Source organism: Camarhynchus parvulus, chromosome 3 (assembly GCF_901933205.1).
Source record: "Camarhynchus parvulus chromosome 3, STF_HiC, whole genome shotgun sequence".
NCBI classification, from domain to species: Eukaryota; Metazoa; Chordata; class Aves; order Passeriformes; family Thraupidae; genus Camarhynchus; species Camarhynchus parvulus.
In genome coordinates this window covers 95,301,463-95,320,372 of record NC_044573.1, presented here as the reverse complement: position 1 = coordinate 95,320,372, position 18,910 = coordinate 95,301,463, and the positions used below count along the sequence as shown (strand labels likewise).

Genomic DNA, 18,910 nt, shown 5'->3' with positions numbered 1-18,910 from the left:
AGTGAAATACAGGGATAAAGTAACTGCACTGAGTCACTTGCAGACTGTGTTCTCTGAAATGGCCTATTTTCGAGATGCAACCAATGCAATTTACTTGTTACCCATTTTATGCATGGACTTCATAATGTGAGATTGGGTAGATTTTTTCAACAGTCTCTTCTTTACAGAAATGCAGGTGAACTATAAAAGTTAAGGGAGGAAAATATGTTGTAAACCCTAGTAATTTCACAGTTCGGAGCTATTTCCCTTTAAGCACCTGTGTTTCTATTCCTGCCTTGTCTGTAGAAATAACATCTGAAACCTGTTTGCAATTTTGGAAAACAATCAGGACACATTTTCAGTTCTTTTCTTATTCATACAACTCTGTGTGCTTCGTTTCTCTCAATTACACAACTTGATACTAGAAAAAAAAGGAAACCCTGCTCAAGTGAGCTTCAAAGTGGCAGATGTGCAAAATTCTCATTCAGAAGCTAGAAACTTCTGGTACAATAATTCTTCAACTGTTGTTCATTTCATTGCTTCTCCATGTTCAAACCAATGCTGCTGGGGTTTTTTAGTCTGTAGAGACTTCAGAGTAGATTGTGCAACTGTATTAGTGTAGTGAAACTGTGGAAGAGAAGAGACTGTGGTTTGGGAAAAAAGTCTTGAATAAAAATTTCTTCTGTTGTTGTACACTTGTTTTACTAGTTTTTTATTATAGAAATATAAAATTATTAAATTTATATCAACTTCTGGAAAAGGGAAATACTAAACTGGTAATGCAAAGGCTGTGGCATAGTCAAGAATGCAACCCAAATGCCTAAAGTTCTTGACTGTCTTAGTCATGAGACATTCTGGGGATTTTTGAAGATATGCTTATTTTTCATAACTGTGTCAATGTACTTTTCATCCTGTCAAAAATTATTTATGTACAAATAATATCTGAGAGTTTGGGGTTGATGGCAGCATTAAGTTCTTCCTGGGTTGTGTGGCTGCAGCGGTTTCAGTTGTGGAAAAACTGTAAAAGAAGCATGATACATGATGTCAAATGCAAAGAGAGAGTAAGTTCTTATTTTTGACTCCTTGCAGGATTTCAGATTTCTCCAGGAATCCTGGGTTAAAGGATTCAGTACAGTGTTGATGTTGAGATGTCTAGGCAGTGTCATTATGCTTCAGTCCCAGTTCTGAATTGCCAGCTTTATTATGGATATCAAAGTAAAAATTCTGCCCTTAACATCGGAAATCAGAGTGAAGTGAGATCTTAGTGAAGACATCACAACCATATTGATCTTATTTTTAACATAAATTTGAAGTGACAATTCACTTCGAAATAACAGGAAGACAATTTTGTCTCTTGCAGTTTAGGGAAGAAGGAGGGAGTGAAACACCTGAGATGTTTCAAGTGGCCTCCAAGTTTTCCTAGTACCCACACTAAGACAAAAGCTGCAGAGGATAAATTGTAATTATAAAAAGCCCCAGAGGAGGAGAGTTGCTTTTGCACCCGGTCTGTATTACATCGAGGTCAATCAGGCTAAATTACTAACTTGAATATTTTGTAATCTTATAAATACAGTCAAATGTTTCTTACAGCCATCATGAGTGGTTGTTGTTCATATTGCATTATGTGAAAGCTTCAACTCAAAGAGAGTAGCTACACTAATTTGGAAATTTAATTGAGTCTTAAGAACTGACGGTACTTTCTGTGTTCTGCTCCATCTATCAAACTTAAAAATCTCATTGAGGGCATGCTTTTTTGGCAGAATATGCTTAAAAATGGGCAGATTTAATGTCCAAAAATGCTTTTTCCCAAGCACATTTTTCAATGTTTCTGTCTTAAACATTAATTTGATCAGGAAGTTCCATTTACAGTGTTGAATTTCTTGATGAAACGTGTTTAAGTAAAAACTTGCAATGCTAATAAAACTAGAAAGTTAATATTCTGGAGAATTCTTGCTTTCCTCAATTTCACTTACTGTACTCCCAGGTTAAACACCTTGCTGTTTACTCACACTAGGAGCTGCTTCTCCATCAAAACTTGTGCTTTGAGTTAGTGGAAAGAGTTTTAAAATGCTGCAGAACAAGAATGTTGTTCATAACAGAAGGGACTTGTATTAAAATTGATACAGATTTAATTTCTACCTTTTTGTGACTGACCAGTTCACTTGAAAATAAATTGCTGGTTTTCAAAATTCAGAGATTTAAAAACTAACTTTCTTCTTCCTCTGTGCCAGAAAAAAAGAAATAATGAAGTTACAGAAGATAATTTACTATACACTCCAAAAAAAAAAAAACCTTTTACATCTCCACTACTTTTTAAAAAAAGATATGCAAATAAACATAAAATTTGTTAAATTAAAATGACCTTCTGATGCATATTTTTCCATATAGGGCCCATCTGGACTAAAAGGAATCCTGGATTCATTGAACAAGCATTATAATGAGGTATGGAGATTTGATTTGGTGTCTGTGTGGGTTTATGACTAAGTAGTATCTAAGGGAGAAATGACTAAAGTTTTGACTCCACATTCCAAACCACTTTCCAAACCTAATTCCAAATTAATTCAAAAAGTAGTTTCTTTCCTGCCCTCTTTCTGCATCCCTTTACAAGTTTCAGTCTACACTCCAGTCACATTCCTGCCTTGTCATCTATCTTGCTGCCATGTGTCTTGCCTCCCATCCATCTTCTGCTTACTTCTTTTTGACTGGTAAAACTCAGAAATGAAATATGTGGACCACCTGGTTGTTTGTGTGAAGCACCAGCTCCCAATTTCTAAACTTAATTGCTTTAAACTGAATTTGACATTTCTTTCTTGACCAACTCTGTCATGATTCTAAGAGTAAAACAGAAAGACAAGGAGGCATAATTTTGAAAATATCTACCAGCAGTCCATGAGAATTGTTCTTATGTTTGTATTACAGACTAATAAAAATACTGTGTCAATTATAAAACTACTTGCAGCTAAAAGAACTTTAAAAATGTTAAAATTGCATAGGACTGTGTTCAACTTGACAGAGCTTTTGCATTCTTACTGCAGGTATTTCAGGTCATTTAAGCTGTGCTGGTGTCTGCCATTGTATGAGAATGGAGAAGTTTGCTTAATTGATTTGGGAGTGTGCAACCTCTCTCATCAGAAAACCATTTTGTTCAAAAATTCAAGATGCACTATTACAGCATTATTTTCCCAGTACAGTGGTTAATGTGTGTATCACAACTTAAGTCATGCAGGTCAAGCCTGGAGGGAATTAATTTATTTTAATATTAGAATGCATTAACTATACATGAATAGAATGCACATGTATTCAGGATATTTTTCTTATTTAGCATTCCCAGAGGAGTACTAAAATCTTTCCTTGAGCAGGGATTCTGGATTTAAATTCATGTCAAACATACCTTTCCAGCTGCTTTTATCACTGAAGTGATTTCTTTGATATTAATTATGATATTTAATCCATCCCAAATCAGTATATCACCTTAGAAGCATGTATTAGGCATTAAGCATAGAGCATTTTTTATGCCTAGAGACTTAGTTTCTGTATTTGGTCTACTGCTTCATGTATGTGTGTTGAAGTTTTACATATTTTGGCTTTCACGTTTGGTTTCCTTACCAGTTTCTTTTTCCTGTCAAAAAAGCTTTCACTGACACCAGCAATGTTTTCTCTATTGATACCATATTTTTTGTAACTCATTCCCCACCTCTGCCTTATCAATCTCTTTAATCCTGATAGTCTCTTTAAGGTTAATTCTGCAAGAGGAAATATAAACAGTGATGATCTCCAGGAAACGACACACATCTGTCTCCAAAAATCGTGTTTCTTATAACTATAATGCTCTAAGTAATCTTAAGGTGGATAATATTTCCTAATTAACAATCTCTGGAAAAAATGTAGACCAGCTGGTATGTGTCTATAAATTAACTATCTTTTAAATCCTGGATAGCTTATCAACTTTCTTCTTACTTCAGCTGTCTAGTTTGAAGATTTTAATGACTCTGTCATAAGCAATTAACTGTTCCATAAGGAAATGCTGTTTGATTCCAGATGAAAGAGGAATTGGCTTTCTGATTCAAGTAGAAGGTTCTAAATATAAAAACTTTTAGTTAAAGCTGACTCTTAGAGTCAACTTAAGTCTCCAACAACCAACCTATTAATTCCTATACATTTTAGGATGGCATAGAGATATTCCCATCAATGGCAAGACGAAGAGCTCTTCAAAGAACAGCTTCTCTGCTTTGCCATTGATGCGCTTAGGCAGATGTATGCACCAGTAACTTGTCTTTTCTCCATGCTGTTGCATACTGTGACAGACGCTGATTTTGTCCACAGCACCTTGGAGACATCAAGCAGTCTTTCACATTCCAGTACTGAATTTGCAGCGTGCCTCAGTTATCATTAGTGAAATGATATTTGAGTCATACTCTGAGGTTTTTGAGTTCCCTACAGCACAGGGAATGGTGGTGTCATCTTCCATCATTTTATCCATGTTCTCAAGGATGTCGCACAGTTGGGTGTTTAAAGGGTTTTGGTATTGATCACATTTTAGTTGTTATAAGTATTTTCACACCTTTTTTTTTATCCTAAGAATATTGGTATGGTTTCTTTGTGTTAGTATTTCTAGGAACCATGAGAAACTGATACCAAGAAATGTGTTGGCTCTTAAGGCCCATCATAATTAACAATGTTTTTTCTGTTTTTCTAATTTCTCTGTTTTTTATCAGATTATTTGCAATTTTTCTGGGTGCTGTATGGTAATTTTCTGATTGCTGTAATAAGTATTGATAATTGCACAATGTATTTAAATAATTTATTGCAAGCAGGATTTTTCTGGGTCAGCATCAATCACTTTATCAGAGTGATTTTTAAGCAGGCTGGAGTGCAAGCCTTTAAAAGCATAATTTACTTGATCCATGTATACAGTGAAAGAGCACTATAAATACAATTGCTGATTGCAGCAGCAAATTGTGCTGAACAGCAAACCAAGATCAGCAGTCTTCCCTTAATGAAGGTGAGAGGAACCTGCCGAGGATATGTAGTAGCATTGATCCTTAATGGGGTGGGAGACAGTGCTGGAGCATTGCTGCCCTCGTTCTTCCTGTGTGCCTGTTTTTACAGGTGACAGTTCTTATATTCCTTCTTGTTATGTCTTTTGCATTTCCAGCATGAATCGGATGCTTTACATGCATTCAATAAACACATTTTGTTCTCTTCTTTTTGCCAAGAAATTAGTTCTGCCCTGTATGTTACATTCCTTCAGAGATGGATACACAATGCCTCATGATTTGTGTTTTTATACTCTCAGATCTCTGTTATCCCTGGCTTGGGTTTTCAAGGCCTCTGTTTGTCATCCTTCTTACTTACCAGTTTTCCATATATAGATATAAGGTCATTTAGCTGAACTTGCTTCTAAATATCTTTGGAAAGGCCATGTAAATCAGTTTAATCAAAAATGTTCTCCAACACATAAAAACAGAAAATTAAACCAAACTACAAAGAAATTGAAACTACAACACAATCTGGTCAGGAAATGTTTCAGAATCACTATAATTTGTAGTAGTTTTAGACTATTATGGGATAATTCAGTATTACCTTTCTAAGATTTTTTTTGCTGCGGTGTATTTTACCAACATTTGGTTTTAAAGAGCAAATTACCTATAAAAATGCAAAGAACATAAGAGCAATTATTTGGTCTAAAAGCCTTTTCCTCTTTTTTTTTTCCTTCATATATGCAAAAAAAAAAAAGCACAACTGAGTATAAATCATAATTCCTAGTGGACTCACAGTGACAGACACCTGGATTCTCAGCCCAATGGTAGTCAGCTACTTCTCATCAGTACTCAGGTATCTGGGTATCTGCATCTTGCTCTGAAGGTGATTTTGATAATTAATATACACACAGTGTTACAAACCCGAAACACCAAGGAGAATCCATCAGGAAATTAGCATTTCTAAAATAATTATTGAGTTTTTTCAATTTATGTTCAGTTACTATCTTTGAAAATATTAACACAGTGTAAATGGCACATTTATTCATTGTGATATTTTCCCATTTTAGAGCTATGGAAACTGGGATATGGCAAGGGGAGTTGGCTTACTCAGGGTTCCTGCTCACACCAGTGGCATGTGTTCTAGGATTGGGATTCCCTGGTTCTTGACAGGAGCTCATTTTTCAGGGTTATTGGGGTTTTGTTTCTTTTTCCATTGTCATTGCAAAGAAACATGTTCCCCTTAGGATGTCTGACTTTGTGAAAAGGAAACCATTTGCTTTGTGTTTTATTGTGTCTTTACCTTGTACAGAAGAGTAAATAAATGCAATGCAATAACAGCTGAGCAAGTATAGAACCTGAACCTTCTAGTCCTTAAGTCTGTCTTCCTTGAGAAGCAATGTGAGGAGCCCGTTCCCTGTCCTTTGTCTTACTACTGTAGTAGACTTAAATTAGTTCTATGTTTTTTTACATTTCGTGGTGCTCAAAAGTAAAAAGCTTGTGGTTCTTTTTCATAGAAGTTGGGGGTTTTCTTCTTTTCTAACATACTTGAGAAATGCATTGTAACAATGAATATAAAAATGTTATTTGTGTTGAAATTTTAAAAAAATCATAGATTTGCATAGCAATCGTCAACATAGACATTTGCCTTTTATGCTTTTGTTCATTTTCTGCTAGTGTGGCAGGAGTGTGAATGGGTGATTGTCCCGATCCGACCCAGGGGGGGTGCAGATGACGGGGTTGATTTTTGGGTGCAAAATAACCAGAAAGGCACAGAGGATTTACGGCAACAAATCAGATACAGTTTTATTGAAAATCACAGCAGAATGGTGTTGGTGAAAAGGGGGAACCGGAGAGAAGAGGAAAAGGCAAGGAAAGAAAGGGAGGAAAGGGAAGGGATATGGGTCATAACTACCAAAACCGTGGTCTTGATCTTCGCGGTCCAGCCGTCAGAAGTTCAGCAGGGTACCAGGTCCTGGGGAGATCTCGGAGGACGGCTGTTCAGGGACCCTAATTATACCGTTGTTCGTTGGGGGAAGGGAAGCGGTTTCACAACCGAAAATCACGGAAAGGGGGGAAGGAACACAGAACTCGGGGTACAGGTACTCAGAGTCCAGATGACTAACAGAAACTCAGAGTCCAGATGGCTAACAGAAACCATTGTACCATTGTTTTTGTGCTTCAGTACCCGCGCTTCGGTTCTGGGCAATTTTCCCCTCTCCCAACAGCACAGCTCTCCCTCCCCACCGCCGAGCTGGGGGGGGGGCAAGTTTTGGTAATTCAGTCCCAGTCTTTAGAAGAAGGTACATGGGGGTCTGGTGATACAGGGTCTTCTTGTCTTGATCCGTCGATGAAGAAGCCCGCATCTCTGTTTATTTGTCACGATGGTTACGGGCAGGCCGGGGGGGGTCTCCTTGTTGGAAAGGGGCCATAGGCACAGTCCAAAGCCAGCCAGGCCGAGAGGCGGGGAGTCCAGATCCATTGTTTGGAATCAGGGGGCAGAATGCCCCATGAAGTCGACAAGTAACTACCTAGGTAGCTACGAGGCACGCAACTTCCCCACCCTGCACTGGCTCAGCAGGTCTTTCGGTGGTCTTTTTGGCAATCGTGAGGCAGAAAAATGCAGGATTTCGGACAGACTCTCACAGTGATAAAGGAAGTGTTCTGCAACGCACTACCTACTTGTACTGCATAGGCATTTATTATTATTCCCTTTCTAGTGGTAAATTGGAACTTCTGAATTTACAACTGGTTAATTACAATAAATTGTTATGGTAAACAAATTGTTACTGGAAGTAAAAGGTGGCATTTTCTAATCTTTGTGCTGATATTTCTTAACAGAGTGACGCAAGACTACTGGGAGTACTTGGGACCTCTGGACTTAAAGGCCAGAAAGGAGATGTTGTAAGCATTTGGGATGAATTTGGAGGAGTTTCAAAGTGCCTACCCAACCTGTCCCTGCCACCCTCAACATTTTATTTGATTTATCCCAATGGGCTTTGAAGGAATAGATTTTTGAGATGACTGGCACTTTGATCTGTGTTGACCAATATCCAGCTCATTGCTATCCTGCAGAGGCAGCATGAGATCCTTTCTCATTTAGTATAAATAGAAAGGGGAAATGCTGAAGGAATTATGTATGATTTCTATAATGCCATCTGAGTCGTCAAATGAGCTGAACTGCCAGTTATGCAGGAAAGACTCTAAAAAAGTTGAAATTCAGAAAATATTTTGGATAGTAAATAATGAATATTTAAAGCAGTTTCTCTGTAATGATGAGGCTTTCTATACCAAAAATACTCATAGACAGCCTCTAAAAATTACATGGAAATCTAATTCTGAATCCACTTTATTTCTTATGGTTATCTGTCCTGTATAAACAGCTCACTGATATTTTAACAATTGCATGCCTTTCAAACTTTTAAGAGAAGAGACAAGTGCTCTGGATATGTGACAGAATTGACAACATTTTATTGAGAAGCCTGCAGATCTTCTATTGCAGATGTTTAAGCTTGATTTCCATTGTAATAATCGTTAAGATTTTGTGACCCACACAGAAAAAAGTACAGTTAAAGAAGACCAGGGGGTTATTTACATTTGCCAGAATACAAAGATTTTAAATAAAATTAATTTTGTTAAAAGGGTCAAAAAGGAGAATTGGGAATGACTGGTGCAAAAGGAGAAAAGGTGAGTTAATTCCTTACTTCTGTGCTCATGTGTTTACTAGAAATTGATGCAATGTATTGATTATGAAGGAAATCTTGTAAAATATACAGGAGATCAAGACAAAATATTTGGGTATGGGAAAAGTTGTCCATCTCTAAATGTCCTTAGTACTTTATTCAAGCCCCTTCTTGGAGGGTATTTACATAGTCAGGTAAATTTCCCTGTTCTACCAGCTCACAAAGCCTTTAGCTTTTAAAGCATTCAGACTTATACTTAATACCAGTTTAAAATTATTTTTGTATATGTTTATGATCAGAGGCTGCTTCATTAATTAGGTGACAGTCATACTTCTCCAAGTTATGATCTTCAATATCTATATGAAAAAACAAGAAGCTTTAAATTATTAAAATTTACACATTAACATTCTAATTTAGTATATTTTAGTTTAAGCATAAATTTTATGATTCAGGAGGTGTTACTTGGGAACAGAACTGTATTTTGCTTTTCTAGGAACGTGTGCTGTACAGAGTTCTACTGATTAATAGGTGTTTTCCCATTCAGCTGTGAGGCTTCTTGATTTCTTTGGTCATACCTATATATGCCTATATAGTTTTCATGCTGGCAGAAACAGTATTTTTACTCCATTGATACAACAGATTTATGATTCTATGTGTTATAAAGCACCTGTGTTTCTGAATTTTTCAGATTTGGATGCATGATTACTCTCTTTAGTTCATATTCTTGACCCTTCCTTGTGCTCCTGCTTGAAGGGATCATGAATGTCATGGTCTTGGCATTAAATCAACATCATCTCTCAAGTAAACTTTTCTAATACATATATTTGTATTTTAGACAGTTGTGAAATAGCCACATTTTCCAGGACTCTTCAATAAAACTAGACATATGTGCTATTTATCATTTTAAGTTAACCTCTTTTCTACTTTTCCTTAGGGAGAGCCTTCTGAAAAAGGGGACAAAGGAGACCCAGTAAGTGTAGCATGTTTTGAACTGCTGTGAATAATGCACAGTTGAGATTACTGTCATACCATTTTCATTCTGTAATTCTTTTCTTTGTAAAGATTCATTAGATGCAGGGATTATGTGGAATAGCATATGTATTGTCTCCTTCTTATATGTGCATCAAGATCTCCCAGGTTATAAAAAAAAAAAACAGAGATGCCCTGATTTTCAGCATTTCTGTTGCTGCTACTGTCCATGAACTGAGTTTAGAGCACATGTTTTTTTTATTCCCTGAAGATCTTTCTTTCAGCTTTTCCTGAAAGTTTTATGAGGCCTGAACTGTACTGTTTTGGTGCCACTAGTGTGCCATTTAACATCAGGCTGTTTGCATTCAGCCATTTTATGTGTGCATAACTTTTTTCTTATTTTGAGGCAAATTTTCAGAACACTCATTCTGTAAGACTCTCTTTACCTATGTTACATATTTGTAATTAATTATTGTCCTCTCTTACGATATTTGACAAAAACTAATTGTGCTTGTAAATATAAAACTCGAGGTTACTGAGATATTTGTTGTTAACGTATTATAATAATCAGAATAAGTCCTACTGTAATAATATGTGGGTTTGGAGGTGAATACTGGTTACCAGAAGAGATGTAGTGGTGAAGAATAGACTGGAAATGCTGCTAAGGAAATGTAGTGTTTTCAAACATTTTTCCTTTAAAATGTTGGGAAAACTTGCAAAAAATTAGGTTGCTATGTCTTTCAGAGTTCTTAAAAGGCATCAGAAATTATTTAATATTTCTGAACATTTAAGTTTGCAAACTGCATTACAATATTTTAAGGTAGCAAATTAAGCTCTTATTTGATCCTACTTAAATTTCTAACTTCTTATAGTTGCATTTACTATTTTCAGGGAGAGACTGGAATGGAGGGATCAAAAGGAAATAAGGTATTTTTGGACTTATACATACTGTATACATTGTCAGTATACATAGCTGATACTGGGAGACATAGCAGTAAACTTGGGTTTTTTTGTTTTCTCAAACAAAATCATTAGGGTGAAATGGGAGATCCTGGACCACCTGGTCTTATTGGAAATCCAGGATCAAAGGTAAGTGAAAGTTACTTAATTCAATAACAATTGCATTCTATGCTGTTATATAAGAGGACTCTGAAGCTATCAACTCTTTAGCTAGTATTAATGGGCAAAGAATGCAAATCGTTTATATCAAAAGTTTGTGCTTGGGTCTTCGCTATTTTACATAAAATTTACATCTTACATGAAGTCCTTGTTGCTCTCAGTGTCACACAGAAAGGAATATTCAAGCAACACACAGCTGTTATTTTGTCACTTGAGAATATGAGCACCCATTTTGCAATTAGAAATCCTCTGGTAGCTGGGTGTATTCTCTTTATGCCTTGATGAGGCAAGGAGCAACCACAGCCAGTACTTGAGCAGCTCCTTTGTTTAGTCCTGTGAGGCAGCAGGTAATGTTACAGCAGGCATGGCCTGGCTTTGAGTCTGTCCTCACAGGAAAACTTCGGGAAGTGTGGACTGGATGAGTGGACAGCGAGGTGGATTCAGAACTGGCTGAAGAGCAGATACCAGAGGCTCATAATCATGGCACAGGGTGTAGCTGGAGGCCTGTCACTGGTGGTGTCTACCAGGGTTCAGTACTGGGCTCAGTCTTGTTTAGTTGGTTCATCAAGGACTTGGATGAAGGAACAGAGGCATCCTCAGCAAGTTCCCTACAACACAAAATCTGGGAGGAGCGACCAATACCCCAGAGGGCTGTGCAGCCCTTCAGAGGGACCATGACAGGTTTGAGAGATGGGCAGAGAACTGCCCATCTGTCTGAAACTCAAGAGAGGAAAGTGCAGGGTCCTGCACGTGGGGAGGAATAACCATAGGGGACAACTTGCTGGAAAGCAGCTCTTTGGAGAAGGACCTGCAGAACCTGGTGGACAACACCATGAGCCAGCAGTGTCCTTGTGGCCAAGAAGGCCAATGGTGTCCTGGGGTGCATTAGGAAAAGCATGGTCAGCAAGGTGAGGCGGATGATCTTGCCCCTCTACTCAGCCCTGGTGAGGCACATCTGGTGTGCTGTGTCCAGTTCTGGGCTCCTCAGTGCAAGAGAGACATGGAGCTCCTGGAGCAGGTCCAGTGGAGAGCAAAGATGATTAAGGGATTGGAGCATCTCTCTTACAAGGAAAGGCTAAGGAAGCTGGGCCTGCTCAACCTTGAGAAAAGCCAACTGGAAGCAGCCCTCATCACTGTCTATAAGTATCTAAACAGAGGTGTTGAGTTTTCCAGGCTCTTACCAGTGGTGCCAAGCAATAGAACAAGAGGCAATGGGCAGAAACTGATGCACAGGAAGCTCCCCCTGAACATGAGGAAGAACTTCTCTACTGTGTGGGTGACTGAACAATGGAACAAATTACCCAGGGAGGTTGTGGAGTCTCCCTCATCAGAAGAAACTGCAGCGTGCATTCTGCAATGTGCAGAATGACCCTGCTTGAGCAGGAAGGTTGAGCCAGACAACCCACTGTGGTTGCTTCCAACTTCACCCATTCTAAAATTGTGTGATTCTGTGAAGAAAGTAATTGAAGCACAAACGTTCTTGAGAATCTCTCATGATGCCTTGAATTGTACCAAACACAGATAGAATTAGAAACTATTAAATCTAACTGCCACCCAACAGTATTCATGCTGGATAGTATCTTAATTTTTAGATCATGAAAAGAAGACCCAGTGAGAATGGATGTGGCTATAGAAACCTCAAAACTGTTGTTGTAAAAATGATTCTTGAAATTTTGATCTATTCTTTTTTTATGTCTTCCCCTTTAGGTATTTCCTTTGCATTGACTTGTATTTGCTCTATATATATACTTTGGATTTTGTACATATCTGTCCACAAGACTTACTGAACTAAATGTTAGAGTAAGGGAGAATGAGCAAACTCTGTACTTCTTACTCCATGTGGAAGATAATTCTTAATGCCTGATGTTTTAATATACTTACGTATAAGAATGCCTTACACCATATTACAGTAGTTGATTGACTTTTACCTCAGGTGTATATTATATCATTTCACAGGGACTGCAAGGCCCTCCAGGACCTGTTGGACCCAGGGGACTGCCAGGAGAAGCTGTATGTATAGTGCCATTTCTCCAGCTGTAGCTGTGGTGCATGCACAGTTAGCCAGTGAAGCAGTGCCACAGAAGTCACCATAGCTGCTCCTTCTGTGGGTGGTACTGTAGCTATCAGGGGTTGAAGCACAGTAGGATGGGATGCCTCCCTCAACAGGCCATTATCTTGAGTTTCAGTAAACCATCTATATCACGCTTCTGACACTGTTTGACAGCCTGGAGTGGATCTGGATACTGGGGTCACTGAAATGAGAGCTTTTACCCTTCCTGATTTTCTCTCCCTTGTTCCCCTGTTAGCATTATGTTCATTGGGTCCTGGCTTCCCATTCCAGCTGGGAGATCGTTGCTTGGCTGGGATGGTTAAGCAGCAAGTTCTCTTGTTTTGTGTTGTGCAGCTGTACCAGGCACAGATGTTACTGGGCAAGGTTCCCAGAGATGAAGTGTGCTTGTGGGTGTGACACTGGAAGGTTGGGAGTTTCAAGCAGTGGTACCTCTCAGCAGAGCTGGAATGTTCCTGTAGTCATTGTGCCTTTGGGTGCTCCACATTCAGGTCTGCCAGCTGATGGGGCAGGGTGATGGGGGTCTCCTTCACGGGGGTTTTAGTGTCCCTGTAACAATTATGCCACTGGGCAGCAGCCTGATGGGTCTCCTGGCTGGCTGAGATTTCTCGAACTGGTAGGCACCAACCCCAAGATCAGCACACTTGTAACCCTTGTGCCTCTGGGGAGAGCAAGGGTAAAATGTCAATCCAGTCTGGCTGGATTCTCTAAGAAACATCTTAAACTATTAATCACCATTATACTAAACCTGAAACTGCCCTGGGCATTTGATTTGATACCCACATATAGCAGAAGCCTCTCCTGGGGCAGTGGCTGCCCGTCTCCCTTCCAAATTATTATTATTAATTATTAAATTATCCCTTTTTAAGTGTGCAGACAACTATTTTCTGCCTAACTCCCCGTTTTTCTGTCCACAACACTGGTGGTGTCACATAACCTAGCAAGTGGCTCCTGCTCCCTCTTCTTGGTTTTTATACCTCCCTTCTTCCATAAAACATAAAATAGTTTTAAACAGCATTTTGAAGGTAAGAGTGGTTAGATCTGAGAAGTGGATCAAGAAATACAGACAATAAAAAGTTTAACTTTAGCCTAGTAGTTCAGCCACTCACTTAAAAAAGACTGGGATTTCAATCATTACTCTGTGTGTGTGGTTTTGGTTTTTATCTTTTTTCTACCAGCAGAAGCATATAGAAGATGGTGTTGCTGTATTTTGCCTTAGAACTTTCCACACATGCCCTGAGACTATATTATGGAAGAAGATTCATATTTTGAACAGACTTTTAAGCCATATACTTTATTAAGATTAAAATACCCTTCTGAGTGGTACAGAACTGGCAGACTTTATTTGGTGACCTATTAAAAGTCGTAGGGATATAAGCAAGGAGACCAGTAGAATACAGCATCTTCAGCCCTTGACAGGGGAAAAAACCACCAGTATTTAAATGTGCATGTAGTCATTTTATACTGTGTTACTTATTGACAATCTTATTATATCTCATTTTCCTACTCACTTGAGGCATATGTTTTTTCAGTTGTGTCTGATTTACTTATCATCTATTCAAAAGTTTGTAAGCCTTATCTGCTGTGCTTCTTTTTATGTATAAATCACCAATCCTACTGTGAAAGATAACAAAATACTCATTTCTCTCTTGCTTGTGCTGCCATCATGCCACTTGAGTTCACGGTTGCTACTTTTGAAAGTAGTGTTCTGATGGGTCTTTGATCAAAAGAACATTATAAACAGATAAATACTAATTATAATATATGTAAGTCCTAAATATAGATGATCCTGAAGACTCCTATCTGTGTACACAATTCTAGTATGTAAAAACATAAATTTATATGTATTATAGAGACATTGTCCTTAGCTATAAGCTCTTTGTTATTTTATCTTCTAAAGATGAAGCATTATAGATTAAAAAGTATAGTAATTCATTTTATGCAGTATGATAAAAATTGTGAAAGTTTTAAAAATTGTTTTACATTAAATTACATTGTCAAAGAGTCATCTAGCAGATAAGGATTACTTCTTTCTTTCCTAAGAAACCACTTGAGCTTGGCCCAACTAAAAAAAAATTTGGGAAATCCTTAGAAAAGAAGAGAGAGGAGAGGCTGTATGTATTTTATACAAATATCAAAAGTGGATAGGGTAGGCCATGATCAGTAAGCATAAATTTTCATTTCCATAATGATTTTGTGTTGGTATAAGCAGAATATTCTTCATTAGGGTACTTTCTTTCTTATGCTTCTAGTTTGGATGCCTGGGTGAAACAAGTAGCTGTCTGTCTGTATTAAGTACAGAATGCAGCAGAGAAAGCAAACACAGCTGCTGAACATTCACTACTGGCATGAAAATGTTGTCATCTGTCATATGTCAGTGTGCACAAAACTGTGTTTTACACTGAGAAGAAAAATTAAAACATTATGTGTTTCCTTGTCTTTTTCTTAGAGAGTTCATTTTTCAGTCCAGCTTAAGTTTCATACTAAGATTTTACTGTTTAGTTTGGGCAATTTTATCCTTTACTGTGAAAATTACTGGTATTCTTAACAAAATGCTTGACTAAATAATTGGTTGAATAACACTGAAGGGTCATGGAAAAAAAATTCTGTATTTGTTGCAGTATTGTGAAAGAACCCAATTAAGCCTTACTTGTTATTTAATAGTTTCTATTTAGGTTTTAATCTTTTTCATTTATCTTCATTTCTCTGCATTTATAAAAATCCTTCATGAAAAGGAAAAGGGAAAATACTGAAGTTAAAATCAAAATGTGAAAGATGAGAAGATTTAGACAAAAGAAAGGCTGGAACATATTTTATTTACTGAAAATGTTTGACTGTCCATTACATATCTAAAACATTTAAAAGGAATTGTTGGATTAACTAATGTGAAGGAGTAGAAATTAATTGAGGCTTTTAAGATACCAGTTTGAATAATTAACTAGTACAGGAAATCATGCAGCCCTCCATGGGCAAAAGAGATGAGACACTTACTTAAAATTCAAGTTTTTATGTGCTACTTCTTTCCTTGAAAAGACAGTTGATTTTCAAGACTTGGAATTACTATGAAATAGAAGAAATAAACCTTTTGGTCTCTGCAATTCTCCCCAGTAGGGTCCAGAAAATAATCATGATTATTACATTTTAACTTAAAGAAAAATTATTTATATATTTAATTATGCAGGCATTCATTAACTTATAGTCTTTAACATTTGGGGTCAATACTAATGCACAGTAAATATTCCAGTGTAAAACTGATTTTCATCTGTGTTTTTATATAACCATTAAGGGAATAGCTATAAAAATGTACAGTTATATTTTTATTGATTCCAGGGCTTACCAGGAGATCCTGGGGTACCAGGAAACCCAGGAATTAAAGGAGACAAGGTATGCTTAAAGTTTTTTTTCATTAAGCTTGATATGTTCAAGCATTTTAAATTTTCATTTCAAGAGAAACCTTCCATTCTTCCATAGCACATCTGTGTGGCTGCTGTGTGAAGTGATTTTAAAATGTACCAGCAGCAACCCCCTGTGTCTTGGAGAAGAAACATCTCTGCATTTGGAGATGGTTCAAGCCAGTTTGGCAACTCAGTTTCTTTTTAGATGAATAATTTAAGTAATATTTCAAAGAGATTGGACTGTGCCCTTAGATCTGGGCTGTGCAGAAATGTCACTTCAGGTCCTGACTACAGAACAGCCTTTTCAGGGTAGTGTCCTACCCAGACTAATGTGTAAAATCCCACTTCACAGTCAGACATATTCATCTTGGCAGAGCTCTAGGGCAGCTACATTGGCTCAGACGTAAGCTAAGGCTGGATCTCCTTAGGACATTGTATTTTGCTGTGTAGAAATCCCTTAGTTAGAATTCAGCTCCATCAGCAAGAACTAAAAATTATGTGTGTATATACTAAATGTAAAGAAGGAGAAAAAAAGAGGATATACAGGTGTGCTCTGAGACATGGGATATGTTGTGGTATTTATACACTGTGGGGTACAAGGGAAACCAATAAACTCCAGTCTGAAGAAGTGAGCTGAAAGAAAGGCAAAGAACTGGAACAAGAACAAAAATGTACTCATCTTGCAAAATGGGAAGTGGTGGGTTCAGAAAAAATCACAGAGGATGTTGCAGGAGCCTGCAAGAGACAAGAGGCCAGCATAACAAAAGGCTCAATTTTACTGCATAAGTAGCAGAGTTTAGCCATGTGGAACAAGAGACACTGCTTGTATTGAAATAAGGGCAGAGTTGTAAAGAGGAATACACTGAAGACCCCAGGTTTAGCACTAGTGGTTGATAGCTGGGGAGAGACAGCTGTTGTTTCAGCTGCTGTTATGAATTAGTTGGCAGAGTTTAATGACAACCTCCATATTAGGAGCCTGGGGAACAAAAAAAGTAGATCAGATGCATTGCAAGCATGGAAAACCAAGAGAATGCTGGTTATTATTGATGGTTATATGACCCATGTCTCCAATTCGGTAACTTTTTGAAGGAAAATATGAGGGTATTTTTTCTTCTCTATATATTTTCAAAGTACTGGCACTTTCTATGATAAACTTGGTAATATTTAGAGATTTTTCATAGGGAAAAATCCTCAGATTTCAGTTAGTGATTAAAATTTATATTGTAGGGTGACCCTGGTGGAATTATGGGACCACCTGGACATCCAGGTCCAAAAGGTGATATGGGGCCTCCTGGACCAAGTCTGCCTGGAACACCAGTAAGTCCATAATCTGAAAAGTCTCTCCTGACTTTATTTTCTGCAGAGGCAACTGGGAAAGAATTCTCACTGTGCAATGAATGAAATCACAGAATAGTTTGTGTTGGAAAATACTCTAAAGTTCATCCAGTTCCAGCCCCCTTCCATGGGCAGGGGACATCTCTCACTAGAGTAGGTTGTTCAAAGCCCCATCCAACCTGGCCTTGAACACTTCCAGGGATGAGGCATCCACAACTTCTCTCAGCAACCTGTTGCAGTGCTTCCACCCTCATGGTAAAGAATTTCTTCCTAGTAACTAATCTGAACTTAATCACTTCCAGTTAAAATCCACAAAGCAAGTATGTTTTTTATTGCCATTTTAAAATCAAAATATATTTTACAGTGGTATTATAAGTGCACTAAAATATAGAAATAATGTAAGTCTATTAGTCTATTAGTGTAGTCTAAAGATAGTGTAAGTATCACATATGATCCTAGTGACACTGGCACTAACAAGGAAAATACGTAAACTCGTCATAGTTTATTTTTAAGGGCTGGCAAATTTTGACCATTAAATTCATCTAGTCTCTTGGATTTCAAAACATAATTTGGTTTTTTTGTCTTGGTTTTTTCCTGTTTTGTTTTGTTTTGGGTTTCTTTTAGGGTCCCACTGGTGTTCCTGGAAACCCAGGTCCAAGGGGTCCAAAGGTATGCCAAATACATTATTTCTGTTTCTAAAAATATTTTAAAATTTTATTTTATTTTAGAAGATAATATGATAGTTTGCATTTTCAGAGCTGTTTTGATGGAAAGCCTTGTACCTTTCACAGGGAGAAAGAGGACTACCTGGTGTACAGGGAGCACCTGGGGAGATGGGGCCCCCTGGAATAGGCATTCAGGGATCACCAGTAAGTAAACCAGCACCCAGAATTTGGGCTTCTTGCTGTTCATCACTGAGCAACTGCAACAGGCAAACAGAGCACAATAAAAAGCCATGAACTCCCTTCTGGCCTGACTCCCAAATCCCAGTTTGCTTCAAGGGTTGCTGTGCAGTTTAAGTTCAAACATGCAGCAAGTTGACACAAACATCTAAGGCATTCATAGTAAATCATTTGTGCAGCAATAACTGTTTCAGTTTTCAGCTTGTTTCCCAGGTTTCTTTCTTTAAATAAAGCCACCTGCAGTGTCTTCAGAGTTTGCAGTAAAAAAATTGCTGATGTTGATGGTGTACCTGGTAGGTGGCACATGTTATTGCAGGACCCCAGTGACTGAGGCAATCTCTCTTCAGTCAACCAATGTGTATCACCTGATACAATTCAGTTCATGGACAGTGCTCTGGTATAAAGGGAAAATATTTGTGAAAGGTGACTAGGCATTCACCCTGAATGTCTTAATCTAAAATAATAATACTTAAAGATAATG

General features: G+C 37.8%; 1 protein-coding gene across 1 annotated transcript in view; it reads left to right on the top strand.

Moving 5' to 3' along the window:
• COL19A1 (collagen type XIX alpha 1 chain) overlaps positions 1 to 18,910 on the top strand; it is a 178,408-nt gene that overhangs the window by 124,117 nt on the left and 35,381 nt on the right. Inside the window, exons 17-27 of the mRNA XM_030944776.1 lie at positions 2,368 to 2,421; positions 7,800 to 7,862; positions 8,601 to 8,645; positions 9,576 to 9,611; positions 10,502 to 10,537; positions 10,646 to 10,699; positions 12,686 to 12,739; positions 16,128 to 16,181; positions 17,420 to 17,509; positions 18,152 to 18,196; positions 18,319 to 18,396. Coding sequence (XP_030800636.1) covers positions 2,368 to 2,421; positions 7,800 to 7,862; positions 8,601 to 8,645; positions 9,576 to 9,611; positions 10,502 to 10,537; positions 10,646 to 10,699; positions 12,686 to 12,739; positions 16,128 to 16,181; positions 17,420 to 17,509; positions 18,152 to 18,196; positions 18,319 to 18,396 — 609 coding nt within the window. The remainder of the gene's footprint in view (positions 1 to 2,367; positions 2,422 to 7,799; positions 7,863 to 8,600; positions 8,646 to 9,575; positions 9,612 to 10,501; positions 10,538 to 10,645; positions 10,700 to 12,685; positions 12,740 to 16,127; positions 16,182 to 17,419; positions 17,510 to 18,151; positions 18,197 to 18,318; positions 18,397 to 18,910) is intronic.